The sequence below is a fragment of the Epinephelus fuscoguttatus genome, linkage group LG10 (assembly GCF_011397635.1).
Source record: "Epinephelus fuscoguttatus linkage group LG10, E.fuscoguttatus.final_Chr_v1".
Classification (NCBI taxonomy): Eukaryota; Metazoa; Chordata; class Actinopteri; order Perciformes; family Serranidae; genus Epinephelus; species Epinephelus fuscoguttatus.
Window position 1 is genome coordinate 18,653,529 of NC_064761.1, and position 27,669 is coordinate 18,681,197.

Consider the following 27,669-nt stretch of genomic DNA (forward strand, 5'->3'; position numbering starts at 1 on the left):
ATGATCACTATAAGAGGTTTCCTCTTTAATAGTATGTTTAATAGCAACTTGATTACGAAACCCAACCCCTAATAACATAATACAAAAGCAATTTCTTGAACATGCAAAATTTGTCAAATAAAGCCAATACATAATGCAATAAAGAAGAACTATAACTCAATAAATTTAATTACAATTACTGAAAAATAAAGTATATGTCTTGAACAGATCCAAAAATCAATTTGTATATACATTATAGACATTTTTGGCCCATCCAAACACTCCCTCATTTACTCTCTCACTAATATTATGTGATATACACTTAGTGGTTTACTTTATGGTCTGCAGTAAATTGAGATGTCTGAGTGTTTCATCACTGACAGGTAAATTGTCTCTCAGCTGTAATTTCCGCCTCTATTATTGCTAACAGAAAATAGTGTTGATGCCATTTTTTATTCCATTTGAGGGCACTTTATATAGAATACAGACACTCAACTATATAGTGCACTATAAATAGTGTCCGCTCCTTTTAACAGGGAGAAATTACAGACACAGCCCTCGTCAGTTTTCTCTGTGATCGCATGCAGATCACTTTCACCTGTATGTGACCTGTCATGTCATCAGCTATGTTGATGGACGCGTATGTGGCTGGTGAATTGCAAGAAGTGATGATCCTAAAATGTTTATGGATAGAGAAAATACCTGCATGCCAAGAGAGAAACTTCAGATACAAAAAACCTTTGTCTTTTGTCTATCTATAAGAAAAAATAACATAAACTGAAAAAGTAGATAGCAGTGAGATAAAAGAGCAATATTCTAGTCATTAGGCCATCATTTTATAAGTTCCAATTAACAGTAATTCAGTGGTATAAGCTTGCATTTCAGTGATTATCTAATGAACAGGGACCTGTGAGCATAAAGCTAAATAAGATGTAAAAAGTGCATGGAGGGTATACATTAACATAAACATGGATATCACAGAAGTGTTTTGTTTATTAATTAAAATCAAATATAGATTTAGAACGATGAAGTAGAACTTTTGCTCCTTTGTATTTTCCTGGCGCTGCAGAAGTAGAGTATGGCCGGTCAGCGCTCTGGGAGAACCTGTCAGGAAGGGTTAGCATCCAGTCTGGACCCAACTAGGTCAGTGGCGAGCCAGCCTTCATTTGTATGCAAATCCATGTAGATTTGCTGCTGATAAGGTTGGTTGGATCTTGAGGCATGAGTGGGTTACAGGCACAGAGAATCCAGGACAAAGTTTCTATTCATCTTCATATTCTACTCAGTAATAAGCCTGGAGTCTTTTGTTTTCTAACCTTTATTCTCCAGGGAAGGTCACCTGAGCGCCGTGCTCTTTCTCAGTGATAATTTGCTTCATTCTCCTAATGCTCCACTCAGTCACACTTCCAGCTAACCTGTACAACCTCAGACATCTACTGGTGGTCAGTCAGAAAGCCTGCTGGAGCTGTCACGGGTTGGTTGCCTCATTCGAGACACAAGAGGTTTTCAGTGAGAGGGGAGCTTTATCCTTCTAAACCTGTGTCTCTCGGATAAATGGATAGAGCGAATATCTGCTATATTTCCATGGAAACGAAAGTTAAACAAAGCGGAGGAAAAAGGCAAACATGATAACGCCTCATCAACCAGGCTAATGTTGCATATCACAGTGATCACTAAGTGTTTCCATGCACACATTATTCAGGATACTAGTTCACGTCCTGGTGACTGCCGTCCGGATCAGCTCTGTGTATACTTGTATGCCAGTCGGGTTTGTAGAAATAAGAATTTGCCCTGCTGAATCCATTCTTTCCTGAAGCTGACATTTGATCTACAAAAGTGAGAAACTGTACACTGAGCAAGTAATGAATCACAAAAAAATGATATTGCCATGGAAACAGAACTCAGGCTGCAAGGTCTTAACAGACAAAGCTTTAATATTCTTACATGTCCAATCATCTCTGTCAGTACTTCATAAACAGTTTATGAATAGGATTCTCTTGTGGCCCTGGGTTCGGCCTGCCAACCCTGAACCACAACATCCCCAGTTCTCCTCCAGCTGTGGATGTTTGGTGCATGTCATTCCCTGTCTCTCTCTGCCCTGATTTCCTGTTATCTCTTTACTATTGTATTACTAATAAGAGCATGCCATGCCTAAAAAAAACACCTTAAAAATTAGGTTTTATCAGGGCGCACAGTAGCTCACCTGGTAGAGCTGATGCCGCATGTACAAAGGCTGCGTCCTTGCCACAGTGGCCCCTGATTCAGTCCCAACCTGCAGCCCTTAGCTGCATGTTGCCTCCTCTCTCTCCTCCTTTCACCAATGTGCAAAAGCACACACAATTTTTACGCTACAATATTTCATCTGCAGTCTTAATGACTAGGGGTGGGCGATATGGCCCTAAAATAATATCACGATATTTCAGGGTATTTTTGCAATAACAATATTCTTGACAATATGTAAAATAAATAAAAAAAAGATGTATTAGTAATTTAAGAAAATAGAATTGCAACAAAATAAGTGATACACTTTTACATGTTAATGTAACGGTTTGCCTTCAATATTGAAAAAATGATCTCTAATTTCTTTAGTTTGTAAACAACAGTAACTCAGAGTGAGATTCACATTCCTTATATAATATTAATAATACAACAAAATGCAGTTTTTTGTCAAGCAGCAAGCGTAACATAGGTTTACATTATCAAAGGTTTATGACACACTGACTTGATGAGACCGACTCCTGTGTGCGCAAGGTGAGAGAGGTCAGGGAGAGACACTGTGCTGCTGCCATAGGAGCTGCTGAATGAATTCACTCTGAGCAGTAACTCCCTAAAAGAGTCTGAGAAGTCTGGGGCTGTTCATGAAACATTCAGGACACTCAGGCCTAAAAACGCTCGCCACAGTTTAATCCACACTAATGAAGCCTTTCCTTTTTTTTGGAACCATCGCGGATTCTGTGATTATTTTGCTTACAGCCATGCTTGTTGTTGTCGTGGTTAACAGTATGATTTCAATGTCAACAAGTCGAAATATCGCGAGTATCGCAATATGAATTTTTTTATATTATACATTTTTGTTTCTACACCACTTGACTTATAATACCCAGGTTTTCTAACAATATTGCGATGATAATTCGGTCTTTCTTTTATCGCTGGCACAGTATCCCTTTCAACTAGTTTCCAAATCATTTAATTAATACATTCAGTGAGACACTTCTCCAGAGTGAAGTGTTCACATATTCATTAATTTACTCAGCAACCGTGACATGATCACTGATCGTCCAATTGGCTGTTGCAGGATGCAAAGGACGTTCATATTCTCTAAATACTGTCTAGCTTTTGTAGGAACAATACCTGAAAGAATGCTCAAGGATTATAGGTGATACTGGTAAATGGATATGGATTTGTGTAGCGCCTCTCTAGTCCACTAAAGATGCTTTTACAAATTCACCCCTTCACATACCATACAAGGTGCTGCCCGCTACTTAGCTTGATCCTTTAAATGCTTACACCAGTCTGCCAAGGATCCTTACATGCGGAGTGGAGGAGACAGGGATCGAAGCACCAGTCTTAAGATAAGTGGACGACCCATTCTACCACCTCAGCCACAGCTGCCCCCAGTTTTTAGTAATAAGAAAACCCACGCATTCTTTGTGGCTTTCACTGAATGATTATTAGCACAATTGGACAGTCTTAAAGGTCTCCGAAGTTTAACACATTTAACAGAAGATGAAAAAACCTGTGCTCATTGGTTATGAAAGACTAGGCATATACTGTAGATGCTAATAATCCACCCCTCTGAGCCTATTATCTGCTCAGGCTAACAAATTTAGATTTCACCCACCAGGACCTCCCCCATCCATCTGTCAGCGTGCACTTCTCCCAGCCGAGTTGGGGACATGTGAATGCCACACTCCATCAAGCATGTCAGCTTGTAGATTACACTGCAGACAGCTCCACAAGACTTCTCCATTACCTCCACATCAAACCCCAAATTAGCTGAACAGATCAGCAGTGAAGCTCTGGATGTCCACACTCATTTTTCAAGCATGGAAAAGGGGGCGAGAATATTTTAACCCGACGTGCGGGGGTTTGACTGCAGTCGAAGTTAATATGTCCATCAAAGAGTGAGCATCCTGCCAAAATATCTGTGAGGAAGATATTGAACCGTTACCAGCTGAATCATTTCAAGAAGCTCTCGATCAGGGCGGAACTAAACACATAACATTTAAAGATGATATTAAATTCTGTGTTTCATTAAACTCCACACACTGTGTGTATAACTGCCCCAACATTTGTACAGGGGAATATGATTACAGCTTATCTATTCTACGTTGTTTGTGTTCATGCTCAGCTCTGGTGCTGCTGACCTCTCAAGCATGTTAAGCTGTGAGGACACTAGTTTTGCGCACCAGCTGATATGTAGAAGTCAGGTGAGGTGGTTCACCTGCCCTGTTTGATGCCCCACTTAACTCTGATGCCTCCCATTTAGGGCATTGGATTTACAACAGTTTACTGTCAGTGACGATGTATGTTTCTTCCAGCCTGTATGTCTTGCAGGGATGTTGCCAGGTAAGAGTTGAAAAAAAAAAAACAAGTGTAGGTCGAATGGTTTTAGATGCCTTTGCCTCTCCCTGGATCCTTGTTTACACTGTGAAAAGGCCCGTCTGTCTGCTCATTAGCATGATTGGTGGCGTGTGTCAACACGACTGTTTTGAGACAGCGCCTCTCCCTAAACGGTCATCTGAAGGTTACTCTCCTTGGTCAGTCTCCCATACTTTAAGGATGGAACCAGCCAAGTTTCTTGCATGGGACAGGCCACCACTTCCCTTACTACTGCTGTGGAGAGATGTTGTTTGTTTTGTTTTTTGTGGCATGACATGAGTTTCTTTGCCTTACTGTTGGTTTGTCAATGACAGCTCGACTCTGTGGTGAGTGACACATACTTGTTATGTTGCATTGGTGTCATGATAGTGAGAACACAGTATTTTCATAACAAAGTTTCAAATGACAGTGTGAAAGGAGTCTTTCATTATTATGAAATGGCACCTGAATCTGAAGCTCCCTTTAACTTTACGGAGCTTTATTGTTTAGCTGTCATGCCTGTAACTTTACTGTTTTGGTTCATTCTCACCATTCTCATACTGTTGTTTACGGCTGCAGTGGGCAGCTGTTTTCAGTGAACAAGCTCACTGTACACTACCTGCTCAGCACCAAACAGCAAAATAGCTGGTGAAAATACTTGAGTATTTAGCAGCTCAAGAGTAACATATTTCCCTCAGGAGTTGGTAGAGACCAAAACAGAGTTCAAATAGAGTTAATGTGGCCTGAAATGTCAAGTTCACAACTTCTTTCCCCTGCCCCCAAATAGCTGGATAAATGTGCTATTGCACACACGTTTAAGGCTACAGAGCCTGTTGTAAAAATTAAATCAAAGCTTGCACTTAATTGTGAATGGTTATATGCTGTTCTCTCAGCAGAGGCAGCGCCCTTGTCACTCTGCTCTTGAAAGTCAACATTAAAGGTGGCAATGTAGCTCAAAAATTATCCTTATCCGTGTGTCTGTAAGGTTATGCATTTATGTATGTTTCCTCTGTAAATGCGGCTTAACCTATGGTAACAAACTGTACTGTGCACCATGAATATCCTATAAGAGCATCTGTTAATAAAAACAAATCTTTAAAAAAAAAATAAAGGTGGCAATGTACGTAAATATAAGATTCATAATTACTGCTACACTTATCGTTAGAAGGTCAGTTCCTTAAAGTGGCCATATAATTTTGGTGTTATTTTATTAGACACGAGGACTTACCTCAGCATTTACAGAATAGATGCCTCATAAAGTGAGAAAAAGTGACAGAAGAAAGAGGTTGGCACTGGCAAAGAGAAAACCCAAAGACAGAGCGAGACAGTCCCAAGGGATATTCTTCTGAAACAAGAAAAAACTCTGGTACTGGTCTCTTAAGGAATGTCCTCTGAATGTGCAGATGCTCTAGATCAACAAAGCGCTAATCATGTAAGATCAAGTGGTGCAGAGATGACTTGTTCCTGACTCTGAAAAGGAAGCCGGAATTCCTGAGTGTACTAAAAATATTATCATAACACGTGGTCACAAGAAAGACAGTTTTCATGATGACTGAACAATAGCTAATCAGTGTTCTGTATCTGTGTTTGTGCTGTTATAACCAACATCACACAAGTAACTATAGCAGCATTATTAAACGCTTCATGCAGCAGTTAAACTGACTATCAAACCAAAGTCTGACACTCCCCGTCCACCCTTAACGCTGAAGTGCAAGATATTAAATCCCCTGGCTGCTCCAGTGCAGTTGGTTATTGACTGGTGTAACTGTATTACACTGTGGTTGAACTGTGCAGTCCCTTAGTGTGAATGTTTCTTGCTGTGTAAGACAAGGAGGTGAGAAAGTATTCAGGGTGCCTTGCTGGGTAAATAATAGGTTTAAAAAAATGATGATGGTGATAACAGAGTTTAAGAGCAGCAATCATTATGTTTCCTGCCCTACATGAGACTGCTTACAAAAAGGTCGGTGGGTTATCTTGAATAACTGGGTAACGATTTCTGGAAAGAGACATTGCTTTTGAGTTGTTTTTAATGTATGTTTTTGGCACTGAAAGCGCCACAAGAGGAGTGCCTTCTAGTTCCATTATATCAGAGAGAAGGCAGACATATCTATAGCTGATATCTCCAACACTCTGCAACTCGCACAAAAACGAGCTTGACTGATAAATAGCACTACAGGTACGAGGAAAAATATGTGTTTTATGCCTCTGTGCCGGCGACAGCAGTGGCTGGAGGCATTATTTTTTCAAGTTGTCAGTTTGTCCGTTTGTCCATTCTCGTGAATGCGAAATCTCAAAAAGGCCTTGAGGTAATTTCTGTAAAATTAGCTTGAGCGTCCACGTAGAGTCAACAAATCGATAGGATTTTGGTGGGCAAGGTCAGAGTCACTATGACCTCATCAGTCTCGTTCCTTTGAACGCAGTATCTCAAGAACACCTTGAGGGATTTATTTTTTTTATTTTTTTTATTTTTTCAAATTTGGCACAAACATCCATGTGAGTCAACGAACTGATTAGATTTTGGTAGGCAGAGGTCAAAAGTCAAAGTCACTGTGACCTCATCTGTCTCATTCCTTTGAACACAGTACCTCAAGAACACCTTGAGGGAATTTTTTCAAATTTGGCACAAATGTCTGCTTGGTACTTAGAATGAACTGATTAGATTTCAGTGGTCAAAGGTCACTGTGACCTCACAAAACACATTTTTGACCATGACCCAAGACTTCATACGCTATGACAAAATTTCCCACAAATGTCTAATAGGAAATAATGATAAAGTGATAAAATTTTATATTCAAAAGGTCAAAGGTCAGCTTTACTGTGATATTCTAATGTTATGCATTTCCTTTTCATTTTCCTGGTTGTTACTTGATGTCGTATCTCAGGAACAGAAGGGGAGACATTTAGTCGGATACTGAATTAGTGACACTAATCTTGTGTGCCCACCTTAAAAGTGTGCTGATAGAATAGATCATCTGTGCTGCTGGGGGGAAGATGTGTGAAGCATCCATGTTTTCACAGACATGGACAAAAACTGCAACCTCGCATAAAACAGCGGCAGAAATTCTAGTTGAAATATGGTTTACTGTGCCTTTAAGTGAAGTAAAAATATGGAAAAATGGAGGTTTTAAATTACAGCATTAATTTGTACATTTTAAACAATGTCAGTGACCTCTGATGTCTCGCTGATAGAATAACCAAACAGAATTTCCCCCTCTCTCTTTTTCTCCCTTTCGCAGGCCTACTCTGTCTATGATGAGGAAATTGGTTACTGCCAGGGTCAGTCGTTCCTCGCTGCTGTTCTCCTGCTGCATGTAAGTTTACTTGTCACCCATCCATCTACTGAGCCTGCCGTCTCATGGTCAAGATGATGCACCATGTAGACGAATACATAGATACAAGACATACACACATGCATACAAACTGGTTTTAACGTAACACATACTCGACAACAACAATGGTAAAGTGTATAAGCAAAACTATTACATTAACCTCTCTTACATTTAAAGAAAAACTAGCTTCTTTTGCTTCTCCTTTGCTCCATGCTTGCAAAATAAAAACTCTCGGAATGTTACCTTGATGCCAAAGACAGACAGTCAAACAAATTATGACAAGATCAACACTTCAACAAAGAAAAAATGTCAGCATTGAGCAGCTGCACCTACACCTCCCTGCATCTATAGAAGCCAAGACTGCTAGCTTGTGCTAGGTGTAATAAAGCAGAGCCGAGACAACATAAGAGAGTAAATGGAGGCTGAGAGGGAGACAGAAAGAACGTCCCTGGCTGACTGCTGGAATGAAAACACTTCATAGCAGAATGATATGGATGAATAGAGCGAGTGAGAGAGTGCGAAAGAAGGTGAGGGCATGAGACAGAGTCATGGCAGAATATGAGAAGTGAGAAAAGGATGGGCAAAACACTCATTCACTCTCTCACACATTTATTGTCAAGGTCACCGCCAGAGACACATCTCTTAAAGAACTCCTGCTCTTTATACCCCTCCTTATACATGTTTGAATGTTGTTTAGTGTTTCTTGTCCGATCAAAATGTGTCACAACATGTAAAACGCATCTAAAATTTTTATTTGGAAAGGTGTTAAAAGACAGATGGAGGAGAGACAGAGGAGTAGACACATGGAGGCGGGAGTCCCAAGTGGAGGAGGAAGTTTGGTTGAAGTCCAAATTACAAGGGCAGCAGAGGTTAAAGTGGGGGGAAGACGGAGGAAGAGTGAAGAAGGGAGGTCAGGGGAAGGTGGGGTGAGGAAAGATGGTAGGAGAGTCATAGAGGAGTGGTATTTTGGTGAAGACACATTATGATGTACAGAGGAAAGGAGACGGGAGTGCAGGAGGAAAACAGGAGGAAGTTATGGAGGAGGAGGCTGTAAAGGTGAGAGGAGGTGGGGGAGAGATAAAGGGGACAGCAGCAGTAAAAGAAAGAGAGGTTGTACAGGAGGAGGAGGCAGACGGGTTATAGAGGAAGAAGAGGAAGAAGGGAGAGGTTATAGAGGAGATGTCAGGAATATTAATAGGGGTTCAGGTTTACCTGCAGGAGCCCATTCAGCCCCAAACACACACTGTCACTCTGATTAAATATCACCTCACTGTGTGTGTGTGTGTGTGTGTGTGTGTGTGTGTGAGTGTGTGTGTGTGTGTGTGTGTGTGTGTGTGTGTGTGTGTGTGTGTGTGTGAGAGGAGAAAGAAACCCATAAACCCACACAGATACACACAGTTTTAAGCTTTCTCTCATGCCTCTTACCTTCATTCATCCAAGCAACACACACTAAAACACACAGAGACAATTAAGCGCTCAGATGAAAACATATTTTTGCACAACTTGCACACTCAAACACTGAAAGTATGTCCCTTCATCTTCTTCCTCTGTTCTTTGGGCTTTGTCAAATAACGCTGGATAATAAAATGTGTCTTTTCCTTGTCTTGAAGACTGCGTGATCACTAAATGTCTTGTGGAGATTCAAACAAAATGTCCTGCTTTCCTTTGTGGCAACAGATGTACATTTTGGACAGTCAGCTGTTCAGAGCTTGAGTTCATGTTGCTGTAGTTTATCGTTCTCCGTGTGGTTTCAGATGCCAGAGGAACAAGCCTTCTGTGTGTTGGTGAAAATCATGTATGAGTACGGCCTCAGAGCTCTCTACAAAAACAACTTTGAGGATCTCCACTGCAAGTTCTACCAGCTGGAGAGGCTGATGCAGGTTAGTGATCCAATACTGTGTAATATCTGGAATGTAATGGCTTGTATTGCATTACAGTGGAAAGACATGCTGAGGAGATGACCCTCAGTGGATGGACGGACAGTTGGGAGGGGTTGTGAATAGTATTTACTCATACTGAATTTCCAGCAAAGTTTTTCTTTAAATAATAATTTGTAAGAAATCGTGTTTTAATTGTGATTTCTTTTGGAAAACACTCCCGCACGCTAATTTGCAAAAATAATGATTTTTTTTGCTGCTGCAACCTTTCAGTGACTAGACCTTCATCAGGCAAAGTCACCAAAACGTTGCAGCAGCATTAAACTCATTATTTTTTGCAACCTGTTTGAAAATAGATGTGAGAAGTATTCCTTTATTTTATTTGTGATTTCATCATAGATGATGGCTCAGAATACTACAGTACCCATGAGCCTTGGCTGCTGTTGCCATGGAGATGAAGCCACTCAGGGGCGTGAATCAAAGTGCCACCGAGTTAAAAAATATAGTTAATTTTAGTTGTAGTAGCTAGCCCAGTGATAGTCTGGCAACTTGTCTGGGGTGTACTGTCAGCTGAGAGCCCCCTCGTGACCCTGAATAGAATAAGAGGTTACAGATAATGGATGGATGGATGGATGGGTGGATGGGTGGATAGTTAGTGTTGCTGATTTAATTTTGTATTTAAAAACTGCAATAAAGGACATACACATTCCAGTGTCCAATAAAATGGGTGCTGGACTAAAGAAATGTGTAATGTTTTAAGGGAGCGACTCTTCCACACACTTCTAATAAACAACATAAAGTCACCATGATGCCTGTACAAGTCATGTGACATATCATACCTGTTTCAAAAGTGTTGCAAATATTATCCTGTATTGACAATGAATTTAAAACCAAATTGATTTAAGCTGCAGATCGTGTTTTGAGCATAATCCTTAGCCTTCTCTTGGATGTTTGATTGGATGTTTCTTGCCAAAATGCACCTTAACACTTGTAGTTTACCTTCTTACCACGCAGTTGTTAAAATTTTGTACTGACGATTGAATTGGGAGAGGTTCATGGTGTCCCAAGCCATTGAAGTGCTTTAGCTGTGAGCAACATAACATGGTTTATGGGAAAAATTAATGGGAATTTGACTTCCGCAGCCAGGTGCTCCTGAAATAGCTTCTCACACAGTTGTAAGCCACTATCAGTTTGTCCATTTATCTCTGTTTCGTTTATTTATTTGTTCATCACATTTTTTGTAGTTGAAGAAATGGTAAATCTCACCACTTAACATCAGAAATTTAAATGTTTTGGCCTGGCAATGGGAAGGGAACCACACCTACAGCTCAAAGTCAAAATATTAATCAGTCAGTTTGTCAACATAAGTTCACAAGTTTAAATAATATGAAATTCACCTCACATATTCAGCTATCCTTGTTGTACAAAGTAGTCCTGAGGATCATTAATTTACACTAGATTTGATTTCCAACATTTTTACTTTCTTGAGAATGAAGGTCCCTTGGGCTGTTTTGTTTAATTAATGATTGAATGCAGACTTTGTGCTTTTACTTTTACTCGGTGCCACTAAAAAGAAGCCACTAGCACACAGTGCAAATAGCCTGACAAAATGTTTTTGCATTTCCCATAAAAGCAAGGAAAGTTTGATCATATTCAAATATGTAGAGCATGTTACCAGCGATTGCATCATCTGTTTCTGGTCACATAATGTAATAGAATATAACAAGAATCGCTTCTAAGTCTGTGTGTGTGTGTGTGTGTGTGTGTGTGTGTGTGTGTGTGTGTGTGTGTGTGTGTGTGTGTGACATGTAGTCTCTGTAGGCTCAACACTATTCTTTCTGTCTGTTGAGGCTGATGATCCTGTTGCTGGTTAAGTCCCATCCCACTCAGGTATTACAGCGTAAATCCACTCACTGAGTAGAGTTTAATTTAGCCCTGAAATCCATCCTGACGCTGCTCGCAGTCATCTCTTAGCATCGAGGTCAACTCAGTTAGCATCGACCAAATGTGCTCAATGTAAGGATGTTAGCATTGACTGCTAATTATTAGCGTACAGGTGGGAGCTCACTATCTGATCCGGTCAGGTGTCGTGTGGCACGGTAAGTGTTGGCTGCCAAAGTGGATTACTATCTGGCTGATTGAATCCTTTATTCACTGTACGTGCATGGACGCTAAGACACACATGCAGATTTTATACTTGAAAGCTACAGCTGTATTTTTTTCCTGATGTGGTCAGTCATATTGTACCAAAACAAACATTGAAATAGATGACCTTGAACAAAAACATCATGAGGGAAGAAAATAATAAGTGAAAGAAAAGAACAACTGTAATGAATGAAGTACACAGAATATTATAATAACATCAGCAATGTTGAGTTCTGTTCATACGCTTTGTATATTTTATAAAACAGTTTGCTCAACAACTGTAGAATCACTTGCTGTCATTGCATATTTCTTAATGTCAGATTTTGTGAATATATTGCTTGTTTTCCTCTTTATGTATTTACTGGAAGTTTAATAATGTGTGCAGTATGTGAATAATGTCTGACTGTTAGGCAGCTGGGATGCAATACTGATTTGTGTTCTGTGCCTTTCTCAACTTTTCCTTTTGTTCTTGGGTCTCTCTTGAAAGAGATTATCATCTCAGTGCGACGGCCTGATTTAATAAAGGATGAGTAAAAATGAAATAATGTAAAATTGAAATGACAAATAGAGCAACGTCTTTCTGTTCTTGTAAGCGCTGTTTCATCTCACAAGTTTCTCTTCTTCCCTCTCTTCTATCTGCTCCCACAGGAACAGTTTCCAGACCTGTGGTCCCACTTCCAGGAGCTCAACCTGGAGGCACACATGTATGCCTCTCAGTGGTTCCTCACCCTCTTCACTGCCAAGTTCCCCCTGTGCATGGTTTTCCACATCACTGACCTGCTGCTCTGTGAGGTACAATTTGTCTCACTGCGCTACTTTTTACTGGGAGTATATGGAGAGTGATTTGCTTTACAGCGTCCAGAGTCCAGTGAGGGGAGGGTCAACCTTCTAGAAAGATGAGGAGAAGTGGCAGAGGTTACTGGGATGTTAGGAGGGAATATGGCAACCATTAAAGTAGGAGGAAGGAGACATAAAAGGAAAAGGGGAAAGAGAAGAGTGGAGGAAGGAGCAGATGGTTCAACTGTGCAGTGCTTCTACTGACCAGCTATCAGTGGTCGAGGGCACTTAAGGCAAAGCTGCACCAGCACCAGCACTGATCCATCTGCATGCTGCTCTTTGGTTTGATCTAATATCTTCTCGAGTCAATAGCGTTGCCCTGATCAGGCTTTTAAAGGCTGATACAATCATTGATTTAATGTCATTAGGACCACTTGACCAGATACTAATCACTGCTTGGTTCTTGTTTCTGAGCCATTTTCACAGAAAGCTCCTCTGAAGAGACCTTCTTCCAAAACCCCATAGTTTATATCATGTGTGTCACTCATAGACTTGCTATTTAAAATTGGCGTAATGATAAAAATAATAAAATTGTATCTTTTTGAAAAAAATCTGTAGTGTTTTGCAACCACTTTTTGAAGTTCAAAATTCTGGAGGAGTGTATTTCCCTTCAGATCACAGAGGGGCTGAATAATCAAGATGATGAAAGTCAAATTTTTTGCAAAACACATACACCTCTGTTAAAACAGTGTATGTGCTCTTAGTGCCCTGTCATTAGACGCCATGTGACTTAAATGACTACTTAAAATCGCATTGTGACATGTCGGCATACAGGGTAGGATACAGAACTCAAAAATATTTAAAAACGGTCACGGGTGAAACTGTATTTCTTTTGTCATAGTATGCTTACATGTGTAAATAGTGTAAATACACTTTAGTCCTCAAAATCATTTTTATGGTACTACTTTACTAAATAACATTGTGCATAAATTTATGTAAACACTCAATTTAAGTGCAGAGAGTAAATTAAAGGCAAAAAGGCAAGAAATACAGTATAAGTAGTGCTACAAACAATTTTTTTCCCTAGATCTGAGCACCAGCATTTTTTTTTTTAATGGGACTAGTCACTGACTGTCTGAAACAAACCCCATGTTCCAACGTAAGCTAGTTCATAAGTGTATCTGGTACCAAAGAGATGAGATTGATGATCCACACCTCAGTTTTTGTTTCTTTGGCAGTATTAACTGATCTGCCGCTTTATGATTTGGAGGCTCAGGTGATGGGAGAAACAGAGCATTGAGCACCTGCTGGTGAATCAGATCAGGTGGCAGGTGAAGCTGCCAGACAGACACGGTGAGGCCAAATGTGTAATGAGGGTGCACTGGGAGTGTCTGTCTGCGGCGGCGGTGGAACCATGCAGCTGCGTTCTAATTGAAAATAAATATTGTGTTTGGAGTGTGGAAACTTAAAGCAACAAGGGGGCAAAAACAGAGCCTTGAGGAGCACCAACATGAGCAGATGACGATGAGGCATTACCCGTAACAACAGCTTGAGTTCTGTCAGAGAGATCTTGGTTCAAGGTCAACCAGATCCAGTCCTCCAGGTGACTCAGCAAAATAGTATCAAATGCTGCACAAGAAGCACAAGAACATATTATCTATCATTACTTTATAGAGTTATATGTCACTCTTATGTTTGCGTGTACAAAAGAACAAGAGAACGGTGATGGATTTCTTTTTAAATATTTGTCCTGCTATGAAAAGTTTCATTATATAAAACATCAAAAGTCAAATGCCCTATTTGTTTCCTCTCCCCTCCACATCCCTCCCTCCCCCTCTCTGTCTTCCTATTGGCCCCAGGCAGAACAATTAAAAGTTTCCCAGGTCTTTCTCACCCAATGAGCCGCATGATGAGAATCTGCTCGTTAAACCAGAATTCTCATCTCCTGCATCCCTCTCTGTCTTCCCTCCTCTTGTTGGCTCTCTCCATCATGTCCCCCCTCTTCATTGCGTCCTTTCTCTTTCATCTTTCCTTTCCCTTGTTTTCTCTGTCATTTCTCTATTTTCTTGCCATTTCTTTAACATTTTTGCTGAATGTTTTCTTTCCTCAACTGTTTTTATTCATTGAGTCAGTCTTACATTTGTTTACCCGGTAGTGTGTCTATCATTTTCTTTGGTCTTTTCTCTTATCTTTTTCCTCTCTTTATATATTTTTCTGTATTAGCTTGCCTCATTTGCTATTTATTCATATATATATATGTTTTTACTTGTCATCTTCATTTGTTTCCTGTTCACATTCTCCCCTTTATGTCCTTGCTCCCTTTCTTTGAGCTTTCATCTCATCTTCTTTCAATAACTCTCTTCATCTCCTCTCCTTTTGTTTTTTTTGATGAATTCTCCTCATCAGTTTACGTTGATAATTCTTTTACTCTTTTCATTTGTACTAGATCTACCCTACCCAACTGTCTTTTATTTTATTTCATTCAGCATCTCTGTACCTCATGTAGAAATAGTAAGTCAAAAGCTATTGGATTTTTGTTCGTCTTGTGTTTTCCCACTGATACAAGAGGCACAAGTTCTGCTGATTAGTTGGGAGTCCCAGGCTCACACCTTGTGTAACCGTTCAGTGCTGTCCAACATTATATTTAACAAGGAATATCACATTTGAGCTCTAAGATGGTCCTACTTGTCCACCTTTGTTTACTTCACCCTAAAGGATCAGCAGGACAGCCAACGACTTCGCCAGACATACATTTCTTTAAAAGGCTGTAGCAGGCTGCGTTTTTCAGGTAGGGTTGAGTGGTGTCATAGAAAACTAGAGGACCTAAGGAATCTATTGATACCAACCTTGTCATGCTAGCTTGTCAGAAAGAGGGCTCAGTAATGCTCCAAAATTAGGCTAAATTTGGCGAGGGAATAACTGGAATGGCTATAGCAGCTTTTTTGTTGCTGTGGGACTCTTTCTTTGAAACTTGACCTTACTGTATAAAATAACCTATTGTGACCCCCAGGATAATTACAGACTCGTGAAAATTTACAGCCACAAACAATTATACCTATGTATGGCTTTCAGAGGTATACTGACAAAAAAGGGAGTTCTTAGCTGTTTCAAGAACAGAAGTGCTCAACATCTAATCACCGAAAAATGCAATCCTTACAAACATTTTCATATCCTCCTGAGACCCTGTGTCCTTGTATGAGGACATCACATTTTGAGTTTACTTGATCTTGTACTTCATTCTACTTAACTTAGACCTGTTGTCCTTGTTCCTGGACACCTTTTTGTGACATCTAGTGGTAGTAAGAGCACAATACACTAATCCATGTAACAAACAAGGTGGCAACCATCTCTGCCAAGTCAGTCTGCAGCCGATCCAGACACAAAAGTGGACAATGTCCAAAATCTGATCACATTTAATGGTTGAAACTTGTTTTTTTAATGATGAATAGTGTTTGTAGTTTAATATTGGTAACAGATTTAGACTTTATGATCATCTCGTTCGAGGACATTGGGACTTTATTGTTGTCTTGTTAAAGGACGTTGGGACTTTATTATTGTTTCATTTGAGGACATTGGGACTTAATTATTGTTGACGATGTTTAGTTTTTTATACTTATCAGGTCCCACTGATCCCAAATAGCTTAAAGTAATTAAAAATGCATACTAAACAAAAGTTCGGGTCTCAGGAGTATGTGTCACAAGTTTTTGATGCCAAACCACAGGAGGGTTTTTTTTCTGAGGTCTTCATGTGGTATTTTGGAGAGATTTCTGGCCATTTTTATCAGTTCTTGAGTGGTAAAAATGATTCAGTTTAGCACCATATCTGTGTAACAAATGGTATCAACCCAAAGAATTGCTGCAACAACTTATGAAACATAATTGAGCATGGGAATGGTCATGATAGACTTTCATCATAATGTTCTAAGCTCTTATACATGCTAAACCTAAAAAGTTTGCGCCTAACCAAAACACAATGATAATGACATATTTATGACTAGAAAAACTTGACACAGTAGTGAGCTGCATCGCAAAATAATCTTCAGGTTCCCTGCTTCAGATGATGTATACCAAATCTATGTGTATATACTGTTGACCTGTCATCTCCCCCTAAAGATCCTGTGCGCTTCCCAACCCTCACTCTTCCCTGGGCTATTGCCTCGTCATCTTCTCAGTCTGTGTCATGATATCCCCGCTTTCTGCATGTTTATCTCTCTCTTTCCCCATGAATCTGTCTTGCTCTGATACACACACACACACACTCTCTCTCTCTCTCTCTCTCTCTCTCTCTCTCTCTCTGAGATTACCTTCCTGTCTCTCACACACACCTTTGATCCTGCATCGGCACTGTAGCACCATCTTGAGGTCTACAAAGATAGGTGTGCGTGAAGGCAGAGCTCCCCCTCTCTTTTCGCTTTCTCCTGTTATTTTTAGAGCTGTCCAGATATTTTTAGCTCTGTGTTGCCATGTGAACTGGTTGTCACGGAGACCAAGGAGACGGGTGTTCCCATGCAGAGCTGACATCAGCTTTACATTTTCTTTCTTTCTCTGTCAAAATCAGAGCCGTTGTGTGGACAAAAGAGGAAGGAAAAAACGTGTCATCACAGCATTAATGTACGTTATATATCAGTGAATGGAGACAAATCCTCTTAACAAAAATAATCAGTGTTTCATATTGAAACATTTTATATGTAGCATGAAACAAAGTAAACTTAGTTTGATCTGTTTCCCTCCGTCAGGGTTCCTTCAGGCTTTAGTTACCTTTACATTTACATTTAATTATTGTACAGACAAACTTAAACTGCAGCACTTCACAATATTGACTGAAATGAATGGCTGAAGAGCAATAAACAGTCTAAGCAAGATACATGATACAATAAATTCAATGTTACTGAATTTTATGATGCTGAGTGAGCCTTTTTGACTAAATGTTAGTGAATTAATTGTGATACATTATTAGAATTTAAATAGTCAGTAGTTTTAGAATTAGATGCAACCTGCAAAGAGTCATTTTCTGGGCCTGGAAAAAGTCATGGAAATAGTAAAAAATCATTGAAAGGTTTTTTTTGAAAGTCATTTAATTTTGTTGTGTGTAATGACATTGTTACAGTAATATCTTGTGGATAATCTTCCATGTATTGTAACATAACAGCAAATTTAGTTTTTTTTAGCTGTCAACACAGTGTTGCTCTTATATGGGTTGTTATGTGACAATATTTTGTTTACCATCACGGATACTTTCTCCCCACGTTCCATCTCTTCCTTCATCTATGACAGCTTCCTGAAATTGTTTGAGCACTTTTAATCTGATGTTTAAAAATGTGGAACAAGTAGGGAAAGAAAAAAAAGGGTCCTTGAAAAGTATGGAATCTTGTTCATGAAAATATGGTGGAATCCTGCATCTTTAAAGTTGTGTTTTCTCAGGACTTTACTCTTTATACCATATTCTTTCTCTTTTCTTGCCCTCCCCATGCCATTTTAACACCTACTCTGCTGTTTAGCTTCTTTTAAATGTTATTAGAGGTTGTATATATTAGGTATTGAAGGCTTTCATTTTACTGCAGATATTTTTTGCCTTGTCTGTTCATTGAAGTTGTTGATAAAAGTTGTAATAGTACAATATTAATTAATAAAAGTCCATTCATTTCTTATTAACACAGCAACATCAGTCTGCAGCAGTGTTTCCTCTCACTGTAAACTGACGAACTGTACATTCTGATGTCAGTATGGGTGGAGGTGGGGAAACTTCTTTGCACGCGATGCATTAAAAATCAAATTTAGGAGAGAAATTAAAACTCTCTCCTAAGCAGTAGTGAGGACAAGAAATGCTCAACACTTTGGTACCTTTGGCGCTAACTCTCACAGGTTGACTGAATTATCCATTGCAATCTGCCAACGTGTAAAGCTGCAAAGTACAGCTATAAATTGCTCTAAATTTCTTAAGTTTCCAGTGTCAGCGTGTCAGAAATAGATACTCTGATGTGCTGAAAACCTGCTGACACACATGAATATAATTTTGCCTCTACTCATTTCTGTATTTACAAATTCTCTTCTCTCTTCCAGGGTCTGAATATCATCTTCAATGTAGCCTTGGCCCTGCTCAAGGTTAGTGCTCACTTTTCATTCATTCATTTCACTATAACTAACTGTTTAAATTCACTTAACCAACAAATCAGTTTTCATGTCAAAAATCCCATTTCTTTTTAACTGACCCAAATTGTGTTTGTTGTTGGATCCACTTTGCTTCAATAAGAGGAAAACTATATATTGCCTATATGATAATATAACAATTCTGTTTTGTGCACCAAAGACAAACCCCTCTGGATACATAAAAAGCAGATCTTTACATTATTGTGGCATTTTTGGACATAAATTTCACATAAAAATACAAAAAATGAAGATGGTAGTAACACACAGATGTTCTGAGTGGTTTATTAGAGCTGTTATTAGTGAATATTACCACAGAGTGCACAGCATGATTGTGCAGAAGCAGCATTAACAAAGTTTGTTTGTTGGAATTTGTTGCCCCCTAGTGCTCAAATCAGAAACTGCATCTGGAAGTGAGGAGGCTGATTTGTCCTCAAAGACAAATAACACAAATGTGTGAAGACTCATTATGTGAAATATCATTTTGAATGTGATGCAATTTGAGTCACAACAGCAAGAGAAACCTTTAAAGTTATGATTGTACAATTATGTCGTAGCATATGTTTAGAGCAGTGTATGAATTGAATACATAAATAATGTTAATAAGTAGCACCCATGCTGCCCTCAGCTGATGTTGTTAGCCCCATACATCTACATTTTTAGCATTAGAATACAGTAATGGGTGCATTCAGAGTTTCCATGCAGTTTCCTTTTTTAAAAGTTTTTTTTTTTATAGGTTTTTTTTTGTTTTTAATTGGAATGTGGTTTAATGAAGACTTCCAGGCACAAATGCCAAACAATCAATAAACAGACATAAAGTAAATACACATACGATTAAAAACAAACCCAAACAAATATTGCAGTTTAATTTAAAATCAATTATGACTCTTTTTATTATTAAAACAGAAACTTTCTAGATTTAAAAAAGAACATGTTGCAAAAAAAATAAACCTCACAAAAAACAATTGATGCCTGTATTTCAAATGTAGTTGAAGAAAAGTAAAGGAAATATTGGCTTGTTTTTGTTTTTTCGTTTTTAATATGATCAAACGGAATGATTTTGCCGTCAGAGCACAATGGTTTAGAATTACTAGTTGTTGTGTTATCAGATCTGTTTGTGGCGGGATGGATCGATGAGTATCAATAATGACTGTGTCATATTGCATGTCAGCTGTTCAATGTGGACATTAATTTGATGGGACAGTCCTTGTGGAAGTCATGCTGAAACTTAAAGAACGCCCTGTGGTGAAGAACAGGCTTTTTTGTCTCATCATATATGTAATGCCTTGGTACCTAAAATTAAAATAGTAAATAAATAAAATTAGCTTCAGTTTAATTTTATATTTCATTTCAGATTTCTTTTTACAAATGAAGTTTGACAGAGAAATTTATTTCCTGTAGACAAAACCTAATATTTAGACATCTAGCTAATGGACACCAGGGGAAACAGCTATTTTTTCCCAGTAATTCTCAGCTGCCATTCACATTATACACAGTTAGAAGGCAGTAACTATAAGTAATCGTACTATCAAGTGGTTTACTGCTCACTTTCCTTCACCTTATTCTGCCAGTCCCTGAAAAACATCATGGCTGCTTATAAAACCTAAAGTAAACCACATGTATCACTTAATTATTAAAAGGAAAATGGAGGCTGCCAATATACGTTATTATACATTATACCCCTGTTTGGAGAGGAAAGGTGTTTGTTTAGTTTTTCTTGGTCCTCCAATCATCTAATAAGCAACAGAAAAATAGCCAAGTTAAAATATAATTAGGCATGCCCCAGTCCTCTAATATTAATAATCTGTCAATACTGAGTTCTGATCCAGTATTTGTTTTTTGTACATAAAACAGCTGCAAACAGGCCATTAAAACTGTTAAAGTCAGACCAATTTTACAGACTGGCTCAGGATATTAATAATAATAATAAACATACTAAGTGTTTTTGCTTTTCCACAGTAATGCAGCTACACTTAGGCTTTCCTCTCCAAATGATTCACATGGGTGGTTTTAAAAAGCCGCTCTGCTCTATATCTTAGCAATAATAATGTATTCTGTGTGTCAGACGGAGAGATGTAGTGCATGCGATGGTCGGGAATGGAGAACAAATGAGGATGTGAGGAGGGTGGAAGGGGCTTCCACTGCCTGCCTCTCATTGGCCAGGCATGACGGCATTCTCCCCCGAGGCTCCTTCCTCCCTCCTCCATCCATCCCGCTCCTCTCTCCGCTCTCATCACCCCTCCCTCCATCTGTGCTCACCTCCCTCCCTCTCCTGCTTAGCAGTCGCCATCCACATCACAACAGGAGCATAAGCTATAGTGTTAGCAATCTGGACCTGGAGAAGAAACGCTCTGTGTTTTTGTTTTGTCTTTTACATTTTTTTCCTTCTTCATCTTTACCTCCTGTGGATGCCTGCTCGGAGCTTCTTCTCTTCCTCAGTTTTTCATTCTCGGTCCTCTTTACCTCCTATTCCTCTACCTCCGCCTTCTCCTCTTCATGTTGGCTTGCTGTGCATTTCTCCAACACGCTACCTCTGTCCACCACCCAGACCTCTGCAATGGAGCCGCCCCTGCTAGCTGCTAGCCGTTAGCATAACAAAGAGAAAGTGAGGGGTAGAGAAAGCAGGGAAGGCTGAGAGAGAGTGGAAAAGAGAGAGGTGGTGGACAGGAAACACTGTGTGGTTTCTCTGCTTTGCCTCACCCCAGCTGCTGGCCGGAACCATCACTCCTGATAGCACAACAACTTACACACTCAGGCAAGCACTCATCCATTTAGCCGTTGTTGTTGAGAGGCAGAAGTGACTTTCCATCCGAAGGAGCTGGCTTCCCATCTGAAGGATCTACTGACCGATACAGACAGGATGCCTGGCTGCTGCTGCTGATGGAAATCTGCCGGAGGGACAGACACTGGAGCCCATGCTGGAGCTGCTGACTGGACTGTGCTTTTACCGCTGTGTGTGGTTTGGATCTGGTCAGACTTCATATCAGAGGGTTATATCTGTAAAGAGGACCAGTAAATATACAGAGAGGCTATCGTGACACACTCTGGTTTTTTTTGTTTTTTGTTTTTTTTTTTAACCCCTTCCCAAACTCATCTTGTTTTTTCATGTATCACTGGCTTAAATCTGACTCAACGAGTACAGCATCCACTCAGCCATAAACAAACACAAATGCATCCGTATCTCCTGAAGGCAGGAAAGTGCCATACCGCCATGCAAACAGACCACATCTCGTCTGCTTCTGCCATGTCGTCAGCACCGCCTGCTCAGGCTTAGACTGGGGCTCTTCAGATAAAAAAGATTCATGCTGTTATTTCAGGCCATTCTACATTTCAAAGAAAGCTAAAATCCTGTCAGCTTCATACCCGGTCCGGCCTCCCGTTTGAAAACCGGGTAAAAACGTATTGAGTGCTTTGATGTGTCATCTCACACGCGCCGAGCCTCGAGTGTTAAGGCCACTCAGCTGCACAGACTGAGAGAGATTTTCTCACCGTCTTTGAAGTCTTAACAACGGAGGAATAATAAAAAAAGGTGGAGTACTTATTCATCGCTGCTGTTTGCCAGAGCGGCGGCCCACGTGTTGAGCAGCTTTGTTGCTAGGCAACGGCGTACTGGATTGGAATTGGTTGGGGGAATTTGGCACAGGAAGATGAGAGTGGGTAGTGTGACTGGATTTCAAAGTGAGTCTGGCAGGTAGCTGGAAGACTCAGCATTATGCCGAAAGCAGCGTCAATACATCGATTTCTGACTGTTATTTTGTCGCACCTTGTGGCCGTTACTGGGCTCTGACAGTGGTACAAGCTGAGTGGCCTCCACTGACGTTTGTCCACTTGTCCAAATTCTGTGGTGCCTAGATGAACTGGAGCAATCTCAACGTTGCATGCCTCGGACGCCTGGACTGTCTCTGCTGAGTTGCTGTGTGTTCCTTTACGGGTCGGCGTCCTGAGCATCGGTCTGTTGTGACACTGCCTCATGTGGCGTTATCAACTTCCCTCCTCAGATGGTCAGTCACCTTGTTCACCAGGACTCAGCCCGTTTGGCTAGACAGTGACCTCAACACCAATCTCGGCTCACCTAAGTTGAACACACTCTGCTCCTAGTCCACTCCTCCTCCAAGTCCAAGAAACATACTAGGACGTTCGGACGACACGCTGGAGTCATCTGCCACCCTGGCCCCGGAGCGGGACCGCCCCTCTCCCTCACCCTGCCCCACCCCGCCACCATCTCCACCACCCTCCCCTCCGCCCTCTCCTCCACCTATTCCTGCGTTGACCCCACATCTGCCCCTACCAGCAGTGCGCAGGGCGGTGGAGGACGGAGAGAATAAGGCGGAAGAGAGGGCCCACAGCAGTCAGGCCTCAGCGGACTCATACTGCAGGGTGATGGGTCTCCTTGGGATGGGACACCGGCTGTTTGTCCCTAAGCTGCTTGCGGTGAGGGGGGGGGGGGGGGACTGGAAAACATGCTGGATAAATGAAACTAAACATGAAGGGATGGTCAGGTGTAGAGTTAAAAAGAAGTGGTTGTTAGTTTGACTTGTGTTGATGAAAAGAGCTACTGATGAGAATCAGAGATCGAAAAAGAAACTTCATACATTGACATTGTTTGAAACAGAAGCTTGCGCATTTTGCTGTGGACTTTTCTGTTCGTCACATTGGATAAATATTCCAGACAATTGCCTAAAATGTTACTTACAAAAGAGGGCTAGCCCATATGCTTTCACCATGAATCTCACATGAGTAGTTTCATGTGGAAAACTTATACAAGAACAATGCAAATACCAACTCAAATAGGGACACTTGTCCTCACTGTCATATTCTTGCTATTCAAATTTGATCTTTGAGTAACAGTTGATCAGCCATGTACAGTACATATAATAATGTCTCTGGACACATTCTTGTGACAGTGCATCCTTGCACCACAAGATGGTGTTAATTGATTGTTATTGACCGATACACTCTGCACTAGTTGGGGCTTTTGTGTGTGGTATCTTGATATTAGTTTTCAATGGAGGAGAGTGCTTTCAAACAGCTTACATCCTGTCAGTGCCCGCTGCTGTATCCTGTATGCTCACACCACCTTGCAAGACAGTAATGGACCTGGCAGTGGTTCTGGGCAGACTGTTGTTTTCTTTGTTTTGCATTTTAGGTGTTAAGCTTGTGCTCGCTGAGATTTATATACAATCATATCTCAGACATTCAGTGCCACAGCACCTTTAAGGAAAAAAATGTATATATCAGAAAGGAATTGCTCTCAAGAAGAGAGTGTCTGTCCTCCCTGAATATCTGATGGAAACCAGCAATTGTAGACAATAAGCTGTTGGAGATTACTCTGTGTTCTGTATGTCTGACTCTTTATGACCATCCATGTCTATCTGTCTCCACCACCACCTCCCCTCTCCTCCCACCTCTTCATGTCTCGCTCCAGACGTCTAAAGAGGACCTCCTGCAGGCGGACTTCGAAGGGGCTCTCAAGTTCTTCAGAGTCCAGCTCCCTAAACGCTACAGAGCTGCAGAGAACGCCCGCAGGCTTATGGAGCAGGCCTGCAACATCAAGGTAAGGACCTCTGCAGATGAATCTTTATTACTTACTTTTCCTGTATCTTGATTTCACACTTTAACTGTAAAATGTGTGTACAAATGCACACACACACATCCTTCCTGGAGTGACTGTGAGATTATTGTATGAGTCCAAGCAACACAATAGGGAATTCCTGTCTTGGCATCTCCCACTGAGCCACAAATACCTTTAACCAGAGGGGTCAGAGGTCTTGGAGCACATACAACTTTGGCTGTTAGGGGTACTCTCTACTATCCCTGATTTGTCCAAACAACACTGGATCCCAAGGGTTTAGGTTTATTGCTCTTACTGCTGAGGTATTTAGGTGTATATCTTTTCTGTCTGTGTGTTTGGTTCCCAGATTTAAGATTACTTGTGTTTTATTTACACTACCTTTTACAGAGATTGGCTGTTAGGTGGGACTGTGGATTTTCTGGGACTTGCTGTTAGGCCTGCACGATCCTTGTCAAAATTAGAATCACACTCAAACAAGAAAACACTTGATAGCAACTGTGATTGTTCCGCAGTAAATAAGTCAACACGTGAATGCAACCTGACGAGCGAGTGAATCGTCAAATCGTCTTCATTTAGAAATGAGATTGTTTAGACTTTGTTTAGACTGAATCGAGATCAGGCTTTTTTTGATTGACTGTGCAGCCTTGTTTTCTGTCTTAACTTTTCTTTAAATTTCTTTGTCTCTTCAGGCGCACAGACTGTCACTGCCTTCATATTCTGTTTATTTTAAACAAGCCTAAAATGTAAAAGACATCACTTCATGTGCAGCAGGAAAGAAGCAACCACACAGCGAATGTTTAGAACAGGAAAAGCTTTTATGAACTTGATACACTGCGGGTTGGATCTCTGCTGTGTTAGAGAGGCCTGACAGAGAGGGGAGGAAAATGTCTGGTATCTTTAAAATGGCTATAAACAATATATTATAATTACAGTGCATAAAATAACAGTGTGAGAATTATAACCTGAATTCAAGGCCCTGCTTCTCTTTGTGGAGCTTCATAGTGAGTTTCAGCTCATATTTAGCTGTCCCGTCCATAGTGTTGTTTTCAGCGATAAAGCTCCACTGTACACTACCTTGCCAGCAGTTTGGCAGGTTTACTGTATAGTTTAGTTGTGTTGTCTGCCGTTACCCTCTGCAATGTGCCATGTTACTCATTCTTGCTGTTTCTTCACTCTGTTTTTAACAGTCTGTCTTGTATGTTGTCCTCTATTCGTCTCGACTGCAATCTGACAATAGCAGATAAAAGATGGCTTCCATGGATGGTAGTCATAGTTTTTTCAAAGCTTAACCGGGTTGTGTGGTCACAAAAATTCCCTTACATGCACATACACACACTAACACACGCACACACACACGTTATCGTCCTCCTATTGACCTTAATGAGGCTGCTGGCATCTGGGGAATTTGCTGAGGTCACCAGAGACCAAAAGCCGTACACAGTGTATATGCGTGTGTGTGTGTTTATGTGTGTGTGTGCGTGTGTCAGCAGAGGGTGTTGTGATAGAGGAAGGAAAGAGTCTACTGAGAAAGATGGACGAGATAATCATCCGCCCTCCTCCCTTTCTCTCCCCTGCTCTCTGCCTCTCCCCATGGCTCTCTGTATCTACATACAATTGATATTTTACATTTTAGGCATTTTCCAGTTTTCTCATCTAAGAAAACTTGCAGTGAGCAAGCCGGTTGTGGTGTCATGTTTTGCCCAAGTGCATTTTGGCAGGACACATGGCCCCTGTGTTTGGTGTATTTCTGTGTTTTTCTACATACAGGATATCCTGCAGTGGTTTTGTAGCATTTTGGCACTCTTGCACAATCCTGCTGCACTGCAACCTGTCATATCAGGCCTTACGTTGTACAAGAACGCACAGTCACACATACACACATACACACACACACACACACACACACACACTCAAACGTAATGTTCAGGTTCACTAACTTGAGCTAAATAACACATTGGTTCAAATCTAAAATATATAGGATTTCAAATTTTAATTGCTTTTGTCTTTTGTACATGGCAGTACTTGTAACACCAATGGCATGAAAGATATAAACAAAAAATACAAAATAATGAAAAGAAAATCAGTGATATAATAGACATACTGATGATAGCATGACGGGGAGGAATATTTATGCAACATATGACAATATTAATTACTATCAGGAGACATTTATATTATAGGCTATTACAGGCTCAGTGTGATGTAAGTCCAAACAAGACCCCAAGCAGGTGCCTTTTTTCTGTCAATCATCTTGTTGAGCATAAACTCATACGAAGCTGTTTTTATCATGTGTTGTTTATCTGGACATCTGGGTGTGAACCAGTATATAAGCAGAAAGTTGTTCAAATATTACAAAATTGTTCTTTTAGTTAATTGGGCATTTCAGAATGCAGTGTATTAAAGTATTTAACTTGATTTTAATCTGGTGACTTTAAAGGCTTAAGTTTATGATTCACATAATCTTCACACTTATCAAACTCTTCAGTGACCCCTCCTGCCTTGTAGCATCTGCAATCATTGTTTCTCCATTTATTTATTTAGGTTATTCATTTGTATTTGTTACCTGTCTGTGTGGGTAAACACATGCACAGGATTGAGGACACACACACACACACACACACACACACACACACACACACACACAGAAAACAGAAGCCAATGACTAAATAAAGTGTCATCTTGATACAAATGCTGAATGAAGAGAGACCGTGCTGAGGCGGGTGAAGTGATCTAAAACAGGTAGTGTGTCTGGTAGGAGGTCTTAGCCTCAGGACAGACAGGAACCCTTGGTGTGTCTCTCTCTGCTCATCTCTAGATCATCCCTCGCTGATCTTTCACTCCCCTGCTGTTCCACCATTTCCTCTTGCGTTGCCATATTTATTTTTGACTATTTATTTTTCCTCTCTCTCTCAACTCTAAGATGAGTTTTGTCTTCTCATTTTCTCTTAGCCTGGTCACAGTTTTCTTAGCACTTTTCCCACTCACACACAAGCACATACACATGAGCTGTGTTGGATTAATTCAGTCTGATTGGGTCTCAGACTTGCATCATTTCCTATATATCACAAACATCTAGTCACTCTGCAGGAGGGCCACCTTAGGCTGCACATTTTTGGGCTCTTGGATATGAATTTGAGAGAAATAATTAACACATTCTTAACACAGGTTTACACATCACGACTGTGTATGTGTTTGTGTGTGTGTCTGAAGTCTTTAACTTCTTCTCCTTGAAAACATCTCCTTTCTACTGTCACGTTTTTAAACC

General features: G+C 40.4%; 1 protein-coding gene across 2 annotated transcripts in view; it reads left to right on the top strand.

Moving 5' to 3' along the window:
* Positions 1–27,669, top strand: part of rabgap1l (RAB GTPase activating protein 1-like) — a 135,307-nt gene that overhangs the window by 84,132 nt on the left and 23,506 nt on the right. For both annotated transcript variants that reach the window (XM_049589036.1, XM_049589037.1), the window contains exons 15-19: positions 7,797–7,871; positions 9,644–9,769; positions 12,560–12,703; positions 18,749–18,790; positions 24,258–24,386. In XM_049589036.1, coding sequence (XP_049444993.1) covers positions 7,797–7,871; positions 9,644–9,769; positions 12,560–12,703; positions 18,749–18,790; positions 24,258–24,386 — 516 coding nt within the window. The remainder of the gene's footprint in view (positions 1–7,796; positions 7,872–9,643; positions 9,770–12,559; positions 12,704–18,748; positions 18,791–24,257; positions 24,387–27,669) is intronic.